At 41.2% G+C, this 20,519-nt stretch overlaps 1 protein-coding gene across 6 annotated transcripts in view; it reads right to left on the bottom strand.

Annotated features, from left to right (window-relative positions):
* The window catches only part of ranbp10 (RAN binding protein 10), a 41,793-nt gene extending 22,666 nt beyond the window's left edge, over positions 1-19,127 (bottom strand). For 5 of the 6 annotated variants that reach the window (XM_064951931.1, XM_064951932.1, XM_064951933.1 and 2 more), the window contains exon 1: positions 18,787-19,127. In XM_064951931.1, coding sequence (XP_064808003.1) covers positions 18,787-18,985 — 199 coding nt within the window. In that variant the 5' untranslated portion in view covers positions 18,986-19,127. Of the gene's footprint in view, positions 1-13,298; positions 15,530-18,786 lie in introns of those variants that run through there. The other variant, XM_064951936.1, reaches the window with a different exon arrangement.
* Between the last annotated feature and the right edge of the window lie 1,392 nt (positions 19,128-20,519).

Here is a 20,519-nt window from a genome sequence, read left to right as displayed (position 1 = left end):
TGCCATCTATTCATGGATTCTGGTTAGGAGGGATTTTAATAGTCACAGTGGGTACAACATCTCCTATACACTTCCTGATCAACTCAGTCACCGTATCCGTGTATTTGTCTATGTTATTCTAAGAGGCTATCTGGAACATATCCCAGTCCGCGTGATCAAAACAATCTTGAAGCACGGATTCCGATTGGTCAGACCAGTGTTGAATAGTCCTTAGCACAGGTACTTCCTGTTTGAGTTTCTGCCTATAGGAAGGGAGGAGCAAAATGGAGTTGTGATCAGATTTGCCTAAGGGAGGGCCTTGTAGGCATTTCGAAAAGCTGAGTAGCAGTGGTCTAATGTTGTTTTCTCAGAGTTAGTGCTACAGTTAATGTTTTGGTAGAACCTCAAATTTGTGAAGTTCTTTGAGGGCCGTCGTGGTATCAGCTTGAGGGGGAATATACACGGCTGTAACTATAACCAAAGATATTTCTCTTGGGAGATAATACGATCGGCATTCTAGGTCAGGTGTTGTTACAATTACACCATGAGTGGTTAATCATGAAACATACACCCATGCCATTCTTCTTCCAAGAGAGTTCTTTATTCCTTTCTGCGCGATATACTGAGAACCCAGCTGGCTTTATGGACAGAGACAGTATATCCCAAGAGAGCCATGTTCCCGTGAAACAGAGTATGCTACAATCCCTGATGTCTCTCCGGAAGGAGATTCTCACCCTGACCTCGTCTACTTTATTATCCAAAGACTGAATATTAGCGAGTAATATACTCTGAAGCGGTGGATGGTGTGCACGCCTCCGGCGTCAGACTAGAAGTCGACTCCGAATACCTCTTCTCCGCCGGTGGTATTTTGGATCAGCCTCTGGAATCAGTTCAATTGCCCTGGGGGTATGATCAAAGGATCCAATTCGGGAAAGTCGTATTCCCGGTCGTAATGCTGGTGAGTTACCACCGATATCCAAAAGTTATTTCCGGCTGTATGTAATAACACAACAAATATTCTGGGCTAATAATGTAAGAAATAACACACACAAAAAACAAAATACTGCAAAAGGAGCAAAAAGCAGAGCTGCCCTATTTGTCTGCGCCATCTTGGATTTAGGCGAGAAAGAATGGTGTTTTTTTTGCTGGCTATCCAACAAAACAGGAGAGGTAGCTTTTGGTTGCAATGTTGTGTAACAGTAATAAATCTAAGTACTTGGTTACAAAATGTGTTATTAGAGCACATCGCAAGCCTACTCAAACATTATAGGCTACATAGCTATTAAAATGTGCTCAATTTTGTTGCTTAGGGAAAAATATGATGTCCGTTTATAGAGCAAATCGTTTAGGTTTACTCTTCCATGTTTTTACTGGTTAGGCTATATTTGTTTTGATACCGCTGATGGACTCTTTCCAAGGCTTCCAGTCCAGAGTCAAAAGATCTCACTCATGGTCAAGGCAGTGGTTACCAGAAAAATGTACAGCAGAACTACCCACGACAGACAAAAAAACATGCCTAAGGAAACTAATAAAAAAACAAATTAAATTATATAAATAAATATGCCATTGTCAGTAAACACTGCATCACAGTTTCACATAGAGAGACTGGGGGGAAACCACAATCTAGTGATGTCACACAATACGGTGATGTCACCTCCGACTGAACATGCATAAGTGGTTCTTCAGAAGACAATAAACCCTCTCTCTGTGCAAACATTGCAATCAGCTTAAAGGAATCACAGCGCATGGTTAAAGAGTCAGCCATGTGTCCTATGGGCTCTATAATTACCCAATAGCACATAAGACCTTGGCATGAAATGGAAACCCTTCAGAAAGCACATACAGGCTAAATCTGTCACGCCCTGGCCATAGTTTACTTTGTATGTTTCTATGTTTTGGTTGGTCATGGTGTGATCTGAGTGGGCATTCTATGTTGGATGTCTTGTCTATTTCTGTGTTTGGCCTGATATGGTTCTCAATCAGGGGCAGGTGTTAGTCATTGTCTCTGATTGGGAACCATATTTAGGTAGCCTGGGTTTCACTGTGTGTTTGTGGGTGATTGTTCCTGTCTCTGTGTTTTGCACCAGATAGGGCTGTTTCGGTTTTCGTACGTTTGTTATTTTGTCGTGTATAGTTTCCGTATTAAATTAAATGAATCACAACTACGCTGCATTTTGGTCCGCTCCTCCTTCCCACAACGAAAGCCGTGACAAAAATCACACAAAGAAGCAAGTACAAAGGCCAATCATTTACCATATGTGTCTATGGTACACTAATCTCATTCCTATACCACCACTTCATTAAACACACTGATGAATTACATACAACGCCCGTTCTGCCAGTCACATTCTGTTAAAGGTCCCCAAAGCACACATCCCCAGGTCGCTCCTCTTCTCAGTTCGCTGCAGCTAGCAACTGGAACAAACTGCAACAAACCCTCAAACCAGAGAATTTTATCTCAATCTCTTCATTCAAAGACTCAATCATAGACACTCTTACTGACAGTTGTAGCTGCTTTGTGTGATGTATTGTTGTCTCTACTAGAGGTCGACCGATTATGATTTTTCAACGCCGATACCGATTATTGGGGGCCCAAAAAAGCCAATACCGATTAATCTGCCAATTTTTTAAAAATGTATTAGTAATAATGACAATTACAACAATACTGAATGAGCACTTACTTTAACTTCATATAATACATCAATAAAATCAATTTAGCCTCAAATAAATAATGAAACATGTTCAATTTGGTTAAATAATGCAAAACCAAAGTGTTGGAGAAGAAAGTAAAAGCGCAATATGTGCCATGTAAGAAAGCCAACGTTTAAGTTCCTTGCTCAGAACATATGAAAGCTGGTGGTTCCTTTTAACATGAGTCTTCAATATTCCCAGGTAAGAAGTTTTAGGTTGTAGTTATTATAGGACTATTTCTCTCTATACCATTTGTATTTCATTAACCTTTGACTATTGGATGTTCTTATAGGCACTTTAGTATTGCCAGTGTAACAGTATAGCTTCCATCCCTCTCCTCGTTGCTACCTGGGCTCGAGCCAGTAACAAAACGACAACAGCCACCCTCGAAGCAGCGTTACCCATGCAGAGCAAGGGGAACAACCACTCCAAGTCTCAGAGCGAGTGACGTTTGAAACTCTATGAGCGCACACCCCGCTAACTAGCTAGCCATTTCACATTGGTTACACCAGCCTAACCTCGGGAGTTGATAGGCTTGAAGTCATAAACAGCTGCTGGCAAACACACAAAATTGCTGTTTGAATGAAGGCTTACGAGCCTGCTGGTGCCTACCATCACTGAGTCAGACTGCTCTATCAAATCATAGACTTAGTTATAACATGATAACACACAAAAAACCTTCAAAGTCATGTCATAATTACTTAGAATTCCTTGAAAATAAGAATGTGTTCTTAACTGACTTACCTAGTTAAATAAAGATTAAATAAAAGGTGTAAAAAATACATTTAAAAAAATTGGCCAAATCAGTGTCCAAAAATACCAATTTTTGATTGTCATGTGTGTTTTGTCCTATATTTATATTGTATTATTTTCATCCCCGACCTCCATCCCCGCAGGCCTTTTGGTAGGCCGTCATTGTAAATAAGAATTTGTTATTAAATTACTTGCCAAGTTAAATAAAAGGTTAAATAAAAATAAATTAAATAAAAATCAGACAATCAAGTAGCCTAGGCTACCTGCTCTTTAGTTAATCAGGCAAGCTGATGCCATTTTCTAAAATCAAATTGACCAATGATGAGCAGAGTTGACTAAAGATAGTAGACTAAAGATGGCCCTACTTTAATCAACAATTGATAACTACCTTAAAATGTTTGCCTTTCTTGTTTTCGTCCATTGACTGAGAGATAAAACTGACCACATAATTCTTACACAATGTAGGCTACATACAACTCTTTCATAGGCCAGATCCTGAGATATAGCCTCTCACACGTTCCCAACTCCACCATGTATTCAACCGAACATAGGCCTTGGCCTAACCATGGCCAAAAAGGAAACTGGTACACTGGTCAAAATAACATCAAAATCACCAGGTTAAAGAAAAGTTACAGAAACTGACAACTCGGCAGAGGAATAAAACAAACATAAAAATACCTATCCAATATTGAAAAGTTCTTCACAAAAACACAAAACACAGTGGCTTCTGGGGGGAGGGCAATTCCACTGACGGAATTACGCTTGGACTTTTTACTTAACAATGTATGCCAAACAAACATGTAGTTCAATAACCAAAATTCCTTATTTTTTTTAAACTCAAGGTGTCATAGCTGACACCCGATTCTTTCTTTTAATCATAATTCGGAGCCGATATTTAAGAGGTTTTTATTTATTTATTTTTTAAATGTGGTCGCATAAAACAAACTGAGGGAGATAACCGTAATTCTGTTACGAAACTTTGCATCTGCACAGTTCTTCCAATAAATGTGTTTTTGTGATATGTTCTTTGTAAATTGTAGTCCTTAAGCATAGGATTTGGTGGTTTGTTAAACTTCAAAATCAAATGGTGAAGTGGATTTACATCTGCTAACGAAATTACAACATACGTCCCGGAGCAGTACTATACAGAAATGCATAATTATAGATATGAATATCATTCTCTTCATAGTGATGTATCCTGAATAGGTACACAAAAGGTATAAATATGCAATATCCTTTTTTCACACAAGTGCGTATTATTCTACACACTGGCCCCCAAACAAGAACAAATTTGGTTAGTCCGGACCAGACTAAATCTGAAACAAATCATAGATGACTATTTTTCACAGGTTTGGACATCACAGTAGAGCACAGTACAGTAGATACAGTATGCACAGTACAATAAAGTAAATTATACTGTACTCGTGTGCTCTACTGTACTGAACTCTACTTTTCATTACTTAACTGTACTGTTCTGTTCTCGATTATTGAATATTATGGGAATATTGAAGACTCATGTTAAAAGGAACCACCAGCTTTCATATGTTCTCATGTTCTGAGCAGGGAACTGAAACGTTAGCTTTCTTACATAGCACATATTGCACTTTTACTTTCCAATACTTTGTTTTTGCATTATTTAAACCAAATTGAACATGTTTCATTATTTACTTGAGGCTAAATTGATTTTATTGATGTATTATATGAAGTTAAAATAAGTGTTCATTCAGTATTGTTGTAATTGTCATTATTACAACAAAAATTATTATTATTTTTTTTTTATTTAATTGTCCAATTAATCGGTATCGGATTTTTTGGTCCTCCATTAGTCGCTCGACCTCTAGTTGATATTAATTAGCAGGGGTCTTTACTGCAACAGCATTGTGTTTGGATTTTAAGACTTTTCCCTCTGTTTGACCACAAATCAAAGCCTTTGCTTATTCCTAATTTTTAGGATGGAAAATATTGTTGGAAAAACACACACACGTTGGAGTCATTAAAACTCATTTCTCAACCACTCCACAAATTTCTTGTTAACAAACTATAGTTTTGGCAAGTCGGTTACAACATATACTTTGTGCATGACAAGTCATTTTTACAACAATTGTTTTCAGACAGATTATTTCACTTATAATTCACTGTATCACAATTATAGTGGGTCAGAAGTTTACATACACTGAATTGACTGTGCCTTTAAACAGCTTTGAAAAATCCAGAAAATTATGTCATGGCTTTAGAAGCTTCTAATAGGCTAATTGACATCATTTGAGTCAATTGGAGGTGTACCTGTGGATGTATTTCAAGGCCTAGCTTCAAAATCAGTGCCTCTTTGCTTGACATGGGAAAATCTAAAGAAATCAGCAATGACCTCAGAAAAATTGTAGACCTCCAGTCTGGTTCATCCTTGGGAGCAATGTCCAAATGCCTGAAGGTACCACGTTAATCTGTACAAACAATAGTACACAAGTATAAACACCATGGGACCACGCAGCAATCATACTGTTCAGGAAGTAGACGAATTGTGAATTTCCGGCGCCGACAGAGATGGCCGCCTCGCTTCGCGTTCCTAGGAAACTATGCAGTTTTTTGTTTTTTTACGTGTTATTTCTTACATTAGTTCCTCAGGTCATCTTAGGTTTCATTACATACAGCCGAGAAGAACTACTGTATATAAGATCAGCGTCAACTCACCATCAGTACGACCATGAATATGTTTTTCGCGACGCGGATCCTGTGTTCTGCCTTACAAACAGGACAACGGAATGGATCGCATGCAGCGACCCCAAAAAACGACTCAGAAAAAGAGGGAAACGTAGCGGTCTTCTGGTCAGACTACGGAGACGGGCACATCGTGCCCCACTTCCTAGCATTCTTCTTGCCAATGTCCAGTCTCTTGACAACAAGGTTGATGAAATCCAAGCAAGGGTAGCATTCCAGAGGGACATCAGAGACTGTAACGTTCTGTGCTTCACGGAAACATGGCTCACTGGAGAGACGCTATCCGATGCGGTGCAGCCAACGGGTTTCTCCACGCATCGCGCCGACAGAAACAAACACCTTTCTGGTAAGAAGAGGGGTGGGGGTGTATGCCTTATGGCTAACGAGGCATGGTGCGATGAAAGAAACATACAGGAACTCAAATCCTTCTGTTCACCTGATTTAGAATTCCTCACAATCAAATGTAGACCGCATTACCTACCAAGAGAATTCTCTTCGATTATAATCACAGCCGTATATATCCCCCCCAAGCAGACACATCGATGGCTCTGAACAAACTTTATTTAACTCTTTGCAAACTGGAAACCATTTATCCGGAGGCTGCATTCATCGTTGTTGGGGATTTTAACAAGGCTAATCTGAAAACAAGACTCCCTAAATTTTATCAGCATATCGATTGCGCAACCAGGGGCGGAAAAACCTTGGATCACTGTTACTCTAACTTCCGTGACGCATATAAGGCCCTGCCACGCCCCCTTTCGGAAAAGCTGACCACGACTCCATTTTGCTGATATCTGCCTACAGACAAAAGCTAAAAAAAGAAGCTCCCACGCTGAGGTCTGTCCAACGCTGGTCCGACCAAGCTGACTCCACACTCCAAGACTGCTTCCATCACGTGGACTGGGACATGTTTCGTATTGCGTCAAATAACAACATTGACGAATACGCTGATTCGGTGTGCGAGTTCATTAGAACGTGCGTTGAAGATGTCGTTCCCATAGCAACGATTAAAACATTCCCTAACCAGAAACCTTGGATTGATGGCAGCATTCGTGTGAAACTGAAAGCGCGAACCACTGCTTTCAATCAGGGCAAGGTGTCTGGTAACATGACTGAATACAAACAATGCAGCTATTCCCTCCGTAAGGCTATCAAACAAGCTAAGCGTCAGTACAGAGACAAAGTAGAATCCCAATTCAACGGCTCAGACACAAGAGGCATGTGGCAGGGTCTACAGTCAATCACGGACTACAGGAAGAAATCCAGCCCAGTCACGGACCAGGATGTCTTGCTCCCAGGCAGACTAAATAACTTTTTTGCCCGCTTTGAGGACAATACAGTGCCACTGACACTGCCTGCAACGGAAAAATGAGGTCTCTCCTTCACTGCAGCCGAGGTGAGTAAAACATTTAAACGTGTTAACCCTCGCAAGGCTGCAGGCCCAGACGGCATCCCCAGCCGCGCCCTCAGAGCATGCGCAGACCAGCTGGCTGGTGTGTTTACGGACATATTCAATCAATCCTTATACCAGTCTGCTGTTCCCACATGCTTCAAGAGGGCCACCATCGTTCCTGTTCCCAAGAAAGCTAAGGTAACTGAGCTAAACGACTACCGCCCCGTAGCACTCACTTCCGTCATCATGAAGTGCTTTGAGAGACTAGTCAAGGACCATATCACCTCCACCCTACCTGACTCCCTAGACCAACTCCAATTTGCTTACCGCTCAAATAGGTCCACAGACGATGCAATCTCAACCACACTGCACACTGCCCTAACCCATCTGGACAAGAGGAATACCTATGTGAGAATGCTGTTCATCGACTACAGCTCGGCATTCAACACCATAGTACCCTCCAAGCTCGTCATCAAGCTCGAGACCCTGGGTCTCGACCCCGCCCTGTGCAACTGGGTACTGGACTTCCTGACGGGCCGCCCCCAGGTGGTGAGGGTAGGTAACAACATCTCCTCCCCGCTGATCCTCAACACTGGGGCCCCACAAGGGTGCGTTCTGAGCCCTCTCCTGTACTCCCTGTTCACCCACGACTGCGTGGCCACGCACGCCTCCAACTCAATCATCAAGTTTGCGGACGACACAACAGCGGTAGGCTTGATTATCAACAACGACGAGACGGCCTACAGGGAGGAGGTGAGGGCCCTCGGAATGTGGTGTCAGGAAAATAAACTCACACTCAACAAAACTAAGGAGATGATTGTGGACTTCAGGAAACAGCAGAGGGAACACCCCCCTATCCACATCGATGGAACAGTAGTGGAGAGAGTAGCAAGTTTTAAGTTCCTCGGCATACACATCACAGACAAACTGAATTGGTCCACTCACACAGACAGCATCGTGAAGAAGGCGCAGCAGCGCCTCTTCAACCTCAGGCTGAAGAAATTCGGCTCGTCACCAAAAGCACTCACAAACTTCTACAGAGGCACAATCGAGAGCATCCTGGCGGGCTGTATCACCGCCTGGTACGGCAACTGCTCCGCCCTCAACCGTAAGGCTCTCCAGAGGGTAGTGAGGTCTGCACAACGCATCATCGGGGGCAAACTACCTGCCCTCCAGGACACCTACACCACCCGATGTTACAGGAAGGCCATAAAGATCATCAAGGACATCTACCACCCGAGCCACTGCCTGTTCACCCCGCTATCATCAAGAAGGCGAGGTCAGTACAGGTGCATCAAAGCTGGGACCGAGAGACTGAAAAACAGCTTCTATCTCAAGGCCATCAGACTGTTAAACAGCCACCACTAACATTGAGTGGCTGCTGCCTACACACTGACACTGACTCAACTCCAGCCACTTTAATAATGGGAATTGATGGGAAATGTTGTAAATATATCACTAGCCACTTTAAACAATGCTACCTTATATAATGTTCCTTACCCTACATTATTCATCTCATATGCATACGTATATACTGTACTCTATATCATCGACTGCATCCTTATGTAATACATGTATCACTAGCCACTTTAACTATGCCACTTTGTTTACATACTCATCTCACATGTATATACTGTACTCGATACCATCTACTGTATCTTGCCTATGCTGCTCTGTACCATCACTCATTCATATATCCTTATGTACATATTCTTTATCCCCTTACACTGTGTATAAGACAGTATATTAGGAATTGTTAGTTAGATTACTTGTTGGTTATTACTGCATTGTCGGAACTAGAAGCACAAGCATTTCGCTACACTCGCATTAACATCTGCTAACCATGTGTATGTGACAAAATTTAAAATTTGATTTTGATTGATTTGAATTCTGTCTCCTAGAGATGAACGTTCTTTGGTGCGAAAAGTGCAAATCTATCCCAGAAAAACATCAAAGGACCTGGTGAAGATGCTGGAGGAAACCAGTGCAAAATATCTATATCCACAGTAAAAACGAGTACAATATCGACAAACTAAAAGACGGCTCACCAAGGAAGAAGCCACTGCTCCAAAACTGCCATAAAAAAAGCCAGACGACGATTTGCAACTGCACATGGGAACAAAGATCGTTGTTTTTGGAGTAATGTCCTCTGGTCTGATGAAACAAAAATATTACTGTTTGACCTTAATGACCATCGATATGTTTGCAAGCCGAAGAACACCATCCGAACCATGAAGCACGGGAGTGGCAGCGTCATGTGGGGGTGCTTTGCTGCAGGAGGGACTGGTGCACTTCACAAAATAGATGGCATCATGAGGGTGGAAAATTATGAGATGTGTAAAAAAAAAAAAAAAAAAAAAAAAAAAAAAAAAAGCAACCTTTATTTAACCAGGCAAGTCAGTTAAGAACAAATTCTTATTTTCAATGACGGCCTGGGAACAGTGGGTTAACTGCCTGTTCAGGGGCAGAACGACAGATTTGTACCTTGTCAGCTCGGGGGTTTGAACTCGCAACCTTCCGGTTACTAGTCCAACGCTCTAACCACTAGGCTACCCTGCCGCCTCTTCAATAGATCCACAAGACATCAGTTAGGAAGTTAAAGCTTGGTCGCAAATGGGTCTTCCAAATGGACAATGACACCAAGCATAATTCCAAAGTTGTTGCAAAATGGCTTAAGGACAACAAAATCAAGGTATTGGAGTGGCCATCACAAAGCCCTGACCTCAATCCTATAGAAAATGTGTGGGCAGAACTGAAAAAGTGTGTGCAAGCAAGGAGGCCTACAAACCTGACTCAGTTACACCAGCTCAGTCAGGAGGAATGGGCCAAAATTCACCCAACTTATTGTGGGAAGCTTGTGGAAAGCTACCAGAAACATTTGACCCAAGGTAAACAATTTAATACTACCAAATACGAATTGAGTGCATGTAAACTTCTGACCCACTGGGAATGTGATGAATGAAATAAAAGCTGAAATAAATCAATCACTCTACTATTATTCTGACATTTCAACATCTTAAAATAAAGTGGTGATCCTAACTGACCTAAAACAGGTAATTTTTACTAGGATTAAATGTCTGGAATTGTGAAAAATGTGTACATACATATACACATATATATACATACACATACATCTCACACACACGCCTTAATCTCTCAAAAATATGAGGGGAAAAAATAATTTGATAGGCATAACTTCACATTGGCTCTCATGGGTCCTTTTAGATATGCGGGAGTAACAAGCCTATAACTTTAGATGCCTTGAGAAACAACATAATTTCCCCACATCCGACTGTACTGTCGTCCCACAATCCCTTTACACGACCACCCATGTAAAACAGCCTAAATAACAAAACAGTTTTTTTGAGCCACTATCAACTAATGGGATTTTACCAGTCACGAATTATCATGAAATCCTTATTACCTTCAAGACCAGACAAAAACAGACCAAAGCAGTGTCCCTAGGCCTAAATCCAGCACCCCCACCTAATAATGCGTGTCCAATCCCTTTAAGAGAATTGCACAAGAAGGCTCCTCTTTCTGTAGATTCAAGAGGTCGGCCTATGTTAATACCGGGGCCTTACACTGACCTTACAATTGTCTCTCAATGAGGTGTGATTTTGTTTCCTTTACATTCAAATGTAAAATAGGAGGTGCTTACATTAGTTCTGTTTTACTGCATGTACAAGTGGGTAACGTGTATGAGTGAGAGGTGTGAAATGGAAAGTGGGATCATTGCCAGGGATCAGCCATTATTGACCACAACCCTGGAGCAATTAGGGTTAAGTGCCTTGCTCAAGGGCAGATCAGAGTTTTTCCCTTGTCGGGCACAGGGATTCAAACTAGCAACCATTCAGTTACTGGCCCAACGTGCTAACGGCTAGGCTAACTACAGAGACTGTGGACCTATAATAACTCAGTCTGATGATTCATAGCACTGTTGTGGGATTAGATTTGACAGTTGACTAAACATGTAGAATGATGTTAGACACTTTCTATGATTACACAACAAGCATTATACCAGCTAACAATTCTAGGGAGAGAGAACGTTTTTTGTAATGTTACCCGTGATGTTTGAGTGTCCAGTTTTCTGAGGGGTAGGAGAATATTCCATCAACGTCACAAACATACAATGGACAAAGTTGCCATGTTCTTAGAATATATACGGTATTAATGTTCTAGACACATTTCATGCAAGAACATTGCTGAGCATCAGTTGTCACTATTTTGGATGGTCCCAAAGAAACCTTCTCCCTCCCAAAAACATTGTTCATCATTACACCTTGTTACTGTTGCCAAGCCCATTAAGGCCCTGATTGGTGAACCCCTGATCCATTCACAGCTCCTTTTGTCTGTTGACAAGGTCAGGGATACTCTCACACACAGCGCTTTTAACATAGTGTTTTTAATATTAATGATTACATTATGCATGTTCATTTACACAGCAATAATGATTGAACATGTCTACAACTGAAATTCGAACTCAACCTCTTGGTTCATGGAATTCAGATCTTCCTGTTATGCCACCATGTCAGTGTCAGTTAATTTGACCATCCTCTCATCACTGATTTGATTGACTTATTTCTACAATTGAAGAGCTTTCTGTATAGTTGTATAATGTTGGTGGGGCATGTTAACCTGCTTTTAATGATACTCCTGAATCACTATGATCAATAAAACTTTATCTTGAGTGTACTTTTAATACACTCAAAATGCATTAACTATATTGCTTACACCTTTCAAGTCATTTCAGATCTATACAAGTGCCTAGGGAGGAGGGTTTAGAGTTTCTTCTGGACAAGGCCTAACTATACTTGCACAATAAATACATGGCCGAGAGATATCCGTTATTGGTGCAGTGGTTAGAAAGTTCGTCATTAGTGCTGGTGGCCTGGGTTCGAGACTTGCTCGGCGAGTCACCCTGATTTATTTGTGACTCTGCGTTAGTGTTATAAAAGACAATATGTTCAGCATTGTATGCATTGATCAGACATTTATTGGATATTTTACAATAGACCATTGCCAAAATACTGATCAACATGAACACTCATTATAAATAAAGGTGAGAAATAAATGGTGAGATATCATTTGACATTAAAAAATAGGAATTGAGCCATAAGCCTAATATAGGCACCTACAGTCTGCAGGACACATTGATTTGTAAAATGTGTAACACTACACTCCCATCCTAAAGCTTGAAAAAACATCAATACAAAGTACCACAATGTGATATTGTTTCACGTAAAAGGGAATTACTTTAAGGCTTTAAGAAATACAACCAACTACAGAGATTGATGGGGAGGGGAGCGGGAGAGGAGGGGGACCCATGTATCCAGCTTCAATCAAGCAGGCTTCAGTAACCCCCAAGATTGAAGCTGGAGACAAATCCAGCTATGGCCACCTCCTTGTCAGGCCTTTCACATGGGGCAGACAGAGGTCCTCGGATGGACAGCTTGCACAGCTTCCCCACATACGGCGCTGGATCATGGGTGACCTCGTTGAAGAGGAGATCCAGGAGCCTGTCTACGTAGCCTGTAATGTTTTTGAAAAGGGAAATGTTTAATTTCCTTTTATTTACTGTTCTGAGTTAATGCTATCAATTCATTGATGTAGTGATCTACTCATTCTAGTTTTTGAAGTACTCAATTTGAAATATGTAATATTTGGTCATGAACTGTTGTGAAACTTTTCAATGTTTGTATTTGGAATTTTTGTGTGCCTGAAATGCTCAATTGATGCAGATTTGAAATGAATAACTATGACTTACAGTATGTTGGGTCTGTCTTCAAGGCATATCCCCCCTTCTTTGCCTTGGGAAAGCTGATTTTGTATCACATCATTCCTGCTGTGGTGGTTGCCTGGGAAGCTGTGCAGACTAGAGGTCGACCGATTAAATCGGAATGGCTGATTAATTAGGGCCAATTTCAAATTTCCATAACAATCGGAAAATCTGTATTTTTGGACACCGATTTGGCCGTTTTTTAAATATATATTTTTTTACACCTTTATTTAACTAGATAAGTCAGTTAAGAACACATTCTTATTTTCAATGATGGCCTAGGAACGGTGGGTGAACTGCCTTGTTCAGGGGAAGAACGACAGATTTTTACCTTTTCAGCTCAGGGATTCAATCTTGCAACTTTACGGTTAACTAGTCCAACGCCCTAACCACCTGCCTCATTGCACTCCATGAGGAGCCTGCCTGTTACGCGAACACAGTAAGAAGCCAAGGTAAGTTGCTAGCTAGCATTAAACTTATCTTGTAAAAAAACAATCAATCAATCATAATCACTAGTTATAACTACACATGGTTAATGATATTACTAGTTTATCTAGCGTGTCTGGCGTTGCATATAATCGATGCGGTGTGCATTCGAGAAAAAGGACTGTCGTTGCTCCAATGTGTACCTAACCATAAACATCAATGCCTTTCTTAAAATCAATACACAAGTATATATTTTTAAACCTGCATATTTAGCTAAAAGAAAGGTTAGCAGGCAATATTAACCAGGTGAAATGGCTTGCTAGTTAGCGGGGTGAGCGCTCATAGCGTTCCAAATGTCACTCACTCATACTTGGAGTAGTTGTTCCCCTTGCTCTGCATGGCTAACGCTGCTTCGAGGGTGGCTGTAGTCGATGTGTTCCTGGTTCGAGCCCAGGTAGCGGTGAGGAGAGGGACGGAAGCTATACTGTTACACTGGCAATACTAAATTGCCTATAAGAACATCCAATAGTCAAAGGTACAGTGGGGCAAAAAAGTATTTAGTCAGCCACCAATTGTGCAAGTTCTCCCACTTAAAAAGATGAGAGGCCTGTAATTTTCATCATATGTACACGTCAACTGTGACTGACAAAATGAGGGAAAAAAAATAAAATCTACAAAATCACATTGTAGGATTTTTAATGAATTTGCAAATTATGGTGGAAAATAAGTATTTGGTCAATAACAAAAGTTTCTCAATACTTTGTTATATACCCTTTGTTGGCAATGACAGAGGTCAAACGTTTTCTGTAAGTCTTCACAAGGTTTTCACACACTGTTGCTGGTATTTTGGCCCATTCTCCATGCAGATCTCCTATAGAGCAGTGATGTTTTGGGGCTGTTGTTGGGCAACACAGACTTTCAACTCCCTCCAAAGATTTTCTATGGGGTTGAGATCTGGAGACTGGCTAAGCCACTCCAGGAACTTGAAATGCTTCTTACAAAGCCACTCCTTTGTTGCCCGGACGGTGTGTTTGGGATCATTGTCATGCTGAAAGACCCAGCCACGTTTCATCTTCAATGCCCTTGCTGATGGAAGGAGGTTGTCACTCAAAATCTCACGATACACGGATCAGTCGTCCTGGTCCCTTTGCAGAAAAACTGCCCCAAAGCATGATGTTTCCACCCCCATGCTTCACAGTAGATATTGTGTTCTTTGGATGCAACTCAGCATTCTTTGTCCTCCAAACACGACGAGTTGAGTTTAACAAAAAGTTATATTTTGGTTTCATCTGACATTCTCCCAATCTCCTTCTGGATCATCCAAATGCTCTCTAGCAAACTTCAGACGGGCCTGGACATGTACTGGCTTAAGCAGGGGGACACATCTGGCACTGCAGGATTTGAGTCCCTGGCGGCGTAGTGTGTTACTGATGGTAGGCTTTGTTACTTTGGTCCCAGCTCTCTGCAGGTCATTCACTAGGTCCCCCCGTGTGGTTCTGGGATTTTTGCTCACCGTTCTTGTGATCATTTTGACCTCACGGGGTGAGATCTTGCGTGGAGCCCCAGATCGAGGGAGATTATCAGTGGTCTTGTATGTCTTCCATTTCCTAATAATCGCTCCCACAGTTGATTTCTTCAAACCAAGCTGCTTACCTATTGCAGATTCAGTCTTCCCAGCCTGGTGCAGGTCTACAATTTTGTTTCTGGTGTCCTTTGACAGCTCTTTGGTCTTGGCCATAGTGGAGTTTGGAGTGTGACTGTTTGAGGTTGTGGACAGGTGTCTTTTATACTGATAACAAGTTCAAACAGGTGCCATTAATACAGGTAACGAGTGGAGGACAGAGGAGCATCTTAAAGAAGAAGTTACAGGTCTGTGAGAGCCAGAAATCTTGCTTGTTTGTAGGTGACCAAATACTTATTTTCCACCATAATTTGTAAATAAATTCATTAAAAATCCTACAATGTGATTTTCTGGATTTTTTTTCTCATTTTGTCTGTCATAGTTGAAGTGTACCTATGATGAAAATTACAGGCCTTTCATCTTTTTAAGTGGGAGAACTTGCACAATTGGTGGCGGACTAAATACTTTTTTGCCCCACTGTATATGAAATACAAATGGTAGAGGGAAATAATCCTATAATAACTACAACCTAAAACTTCTTACCTGGGAATATTGAAGACTCATGTTAAGAGGAACCACCAGCTTTCATATGTTCTCATGTTCTGAGCAAGGAACTTAAATGTTAGCTTTCTTACATGGCACATATTGCACTTTTACTTTCTTCTCCAACACTTTGGTTTTGCATTATTTAAACCAAATTGAACATGTTTCATTATTTATTTGAGGCTAAATTGATTTTATTGATGTATTATATTAAGTTAAAATAAGTGTTCATTCAGTATTGTTGTAATTGTCATTATTACAACTAAAAAAATAAATAAATAAATATATATATATATAAAAAATAATGTAAAAAAAAAATGCTAATTTTTTGTTTTTTTTTTAAATATCGGCCGATTAAGCGGTATGGGCTTTTTTTGGTCCTCCAATAATCGGTATTGAAAAATCATAATCGGTCGACCTCTCGTGCAGACAGAGTAAAATGTCTATCCTTCCAGCTTGATGATAGTGTAAAGACAAAAGGAGATGGAAAGTTAAATAATCCCCCCCCCCCCAAAAAAAAAAAAATACGATTAGCTCCAATGACACAAGCTACATCAACTGTAAGACAACAACCCACACAATGGTAAAATATGATTTTCAGGCGTAAATGTCAAAAACTATATACACCACAACTCCTTTTGTGAACAATATTCCTTCGTGCCAGCTGTGTGCTGGCAGTTCTCTGACTTAATGTAGAGATGGAAGAACAAAAACCATATAGTGATTATCAGGTGTTACAGAAAATCTATCGTTCACAAGTCAAAGAAGCCACAGTTGCATTATCTAATGGTAGCCCCGCGATCCCCCAAAATGTTGGCTACCGTATCAGATTTATTAAACTCTGATACTTACATTACGGTCAGCGCTTGCAAGATCCCCTGTCAATGATGGTACAGCATCCATCTTCAGGATTAGCATCCTGGCAAGACCCATCGAATGTTCTCTTCAACTGATAAAGCAACTTTACTTGAAATGATAAAGCAACTTTACTTGAAATGTGCACTGCGCACGCATGACATGATCGTAATTTTCGGTGCAGCCTGTCCACCCGAAATTAAAAGGTTAATTTTACACTATGGCATCCAGTCACATCAAACAGTGTGCTTTTGCCGGCATGATGTAAGTGGCTTGCTAGCTAACAGTCACACCACAGATTAAAGGTTACCAGTCCCTTTGATGGTATGTTCTGCTTGATCTAGTTTACAGTTTTGTAAACAAAGTTAAAGTAATGCGTAGGCGCACATGTGATGGAGGTTTTAAGGCGATACATATTTAAAATGACAAGACACTAACATTGGTGTATAACATTTCCGGCTTTATGTGACGTTGGTAGAGGCCCGATGAAAATCCTTGGTAATGCCTGCCTCCTGAATTCAAGTGTTTGACATGGGGGGAGGGGACCAGTAACTTTATGATGAAATTTGATTCATGTACCAGCTACAGTAATTTGTAATACTTGGGCCACCCTACTTGGAACTGGTTTCATCCAAATATCAAATTTAATGAAAACCCTGATTACCAATATTAGGGACCTTTAAAATCTTATGTTCTGAGAACATGGCACCACGTTCCATGCATGTTTGGGAGTTGATTCTCCTAACCCACAGAACTGGAAACATGAATGTTCTTGCAACATTCCCATGAAACGTGTATAGAACATTCATGTGCTGAGTTCTGAGAACATGGTAACCACATTCTGGGAAAATTATATTTCACATTAAGGGAATGGTCTCTTGGAAACATTCCTTGTTAGCTGGGAGTAGCATGACGACGTCTAGCTTGATGGATAGCTGTCAAGTCCTACTTTTGATTTTGTGCAGAATAGTTAAAGAACTATCTGAACCAATTGTATGTGTTTACACCCCTCCCTTGGGCTATGGTCTGCATCCCAACAAGTTGTTTACGGTCAAATATGTCAAACTACCCGCATAAATACCATCTGATCTATGTGCAGATATTTTACGCACAACAAATGCGTCAAGGCCTCCTCCCTTGCAGCAAAGTGTAGCTGCTGGCTGAGTTTGAAATGGCAGACGCTGTTGTTGTTCTTTTGTGCATAAAGGACTCAATGGAATCCTTATAGCGTAATGCTCACCAACTGGTTCCAGAATGAATAATGATTCAGAATTATATTCCAACAGAACGTTTCCATGAACTAGCAAGCCAACAAAATGCAATATTTCCCTGTTCTGGATTGTCTGGTGCTCATTTGATCACAAAATACAAGCAAATTGTTAACGACTAGTCGTGGGTTATGGCAACTGTGTGAAGGATAATTTTTTTTATATTAGCTAACGCCGGGGTTAAGTATTAGCTAGCCAGTACATTTACATTGCTAGCTAGCTACTTATTTATAACGTTACAACTAAGTAGCTAATATTTAGCTACTGTATTGGGCTAACAACGATGGTGTGCAATTAGCATTATCTTGCATAACGTTAGTTAGCTAGCTGTCATTAGCTAGTTAGCGAGCTAACATTAGCTCGCTTACTAGCCAAGTTTGCTAGCGAGCTAACTGTGCGTCGCTTGTTATTACTAACAGTAAATTGTGGTATTGCTAGCTAGGTAAAATGTCGATTATCGTGATCAAATAGGGGTAACGAAGTTATGGTAAAGCAAAAACAAAACTAACGTTAAACAAAGAGACCGTGGAGTTGAACGTTAGTGAAATAAATGGATATGCTTCAGTACTGTCATGGTTAGCGAGTTCACTGTCAACCATTTGGGCATTCCGCTCTCCTCTGAAACAAAGCAGAGAGAGGTAGAGGCAGCTCAAACTAGATCGGGGAGATTGCATACAGACTCGACGCAAACCCTTCGGAGTGTCTTAAGTAAATGACAGACATTGGGGTACGAAATGTTATACTAGTTGTCACATCTGTATACCTTTGTAATGTACCCGCAGATTGTTCTGCGAGAGTCCGATGTAGCTGTATTTATCCTTGGGGCTCCAAGATCGGGGTAAGGGGGTCTCTTCCTCATTCACGGCCGGGTAGAGCCGCTTCAATCGCTCATTTAGCTCGTGCTCTTGGTAATTAAAAGCAGGATCTCCCAACAGCATGCTCCCCACTCCAAGCTCTGCCATTTTCGGCAAGAGATGTTTTATTTTTGCTTGTTTTCTACTCTCCTATATCAATCCGCTGACACAGGGAGAGAGAAACACTGAGATAGACAGAGATGATAGCAATGGTGTGATAACCAAAGCTCTCTACAGTAGCACTGACAGTGGAGTGTGGGTACTGTAGTTGAATACAGGACTAACCACAAGCAAGATTTTCAGAATCGACTACAGAACCCCCGCTCTCCCCTCTTTGGTCTATGTTTTCCGCTTGAGTCCGTGAAAAGGAAGCTAGGAAATGTAGTTTGAGTGGTTGTATGCGGTCAAGACATGTTGAGCTCCCCAGTCTTATCATAGCAGATAATGAGACATTTTTTAAATTGAAATTCCTCATTAATATTTACATACGGGCATACATTCAGTACGTGTTTGTGTCTCGAATGGGTCTTAAACCTTATAATCCAGATTTTTAAACGCAATGTTTGTGGATAATGTTTGCCAGTCTGTCAGACAGCTGCCTTATTTAAATTCGAAATCATTGAGATGATTCTGAAACTGGCAGTGGTGGAAAAGTACCCAATTGTCATACTTGAGTAAAAGTAAAGTTCATAGAAAATGACTCAAGTAAATTGAAAGTCACTCAATAAAATAATACATGAGTATAAGTCTAAAAAATATTTGGTTTGTAATATACTTCAATATTTCAATTTCCTAATATTAAGCAAACCAAACGGCACCATTTATTTTTTATTTATGATAACCAAGGACACACTAACGTGTGTTTAGTGAGTCCGCTAGATCAGAGACAGTAGGGATGACCAGGGATGTTCTCTTGATTAGTGTGTGAATGGGACCATTTTACTGTCCTGTTAAGCATTCAAAAATGTAGCAAGTACTTTTGGGTGTCAGTGAAAATGTATGGAGCGGTCTCTCCTTCACTGCAGCCGAGGTGAGTAAAACATTTAAACGTGTTAACCCTCGCAAGGCTGCAGGCCCAGACGGCATCCCCAGCAGCGCCCTCAGAGCATGCGCAGACCAGCTGGCTGGTGTGTTTACGGACATATTCAATCAATCCCTATACCAGTCCTGTTCCCACATGCTTCAAGAGGGCCACTATCGTTCCTGTTCCCAAGAAAGCTAAGGTAACTGAGCTAAACGACTACCGCCCCGTAGCACTCACTTCCGTCATCATGAAGTGCTTTGAGAGACTAGTCAAGGACCATATCACCTCCACCCTACCTGACTCCCTAGACCCACTCCAATTTGCTTACCGCTCAAATAGGTCCACAGACGATGCAATCTCAACCACACTGCACACTGCCCTAACCCATCTGGACAAGAGGAATACCTATGTGAGAATGCTGTTCATCGACTACAGCTCGGCATTCAACACCATAGTACCCTCCAAGCTCGTCATCAAGCTCGAGACACTGGGTCTCGACCCCGCCCTGTGCAACTGGGTACTGGACTTCCTGACGGGCCGCCCCCCAGGTGGTGAGGGTAGGTAACAACATCTCCTCCCCGCGGATCCTCAACACTGGGGCCCCACAAGGGTGCGTTC

This window comes from Oncorhynchus masou, chromosome 31 (genome assembly GCF_036934945.1).
Source record: "Oncorhynchus masou masou isolate Uvic2021 chromosome 31, UVic_Omas_1.1, whole genome shotgun sequence".
Taxonomy (NCBI): domain Eukaryota; kingdom Metazoa; phylum Chordata; class Actinopteri; order Salmoniformes; family Salmonidae; genus Oncorhynchus; species Oncorhynchus masou.
This window is presented reverse-complemented; position numbering and strand designations above follow the sequence as displayed.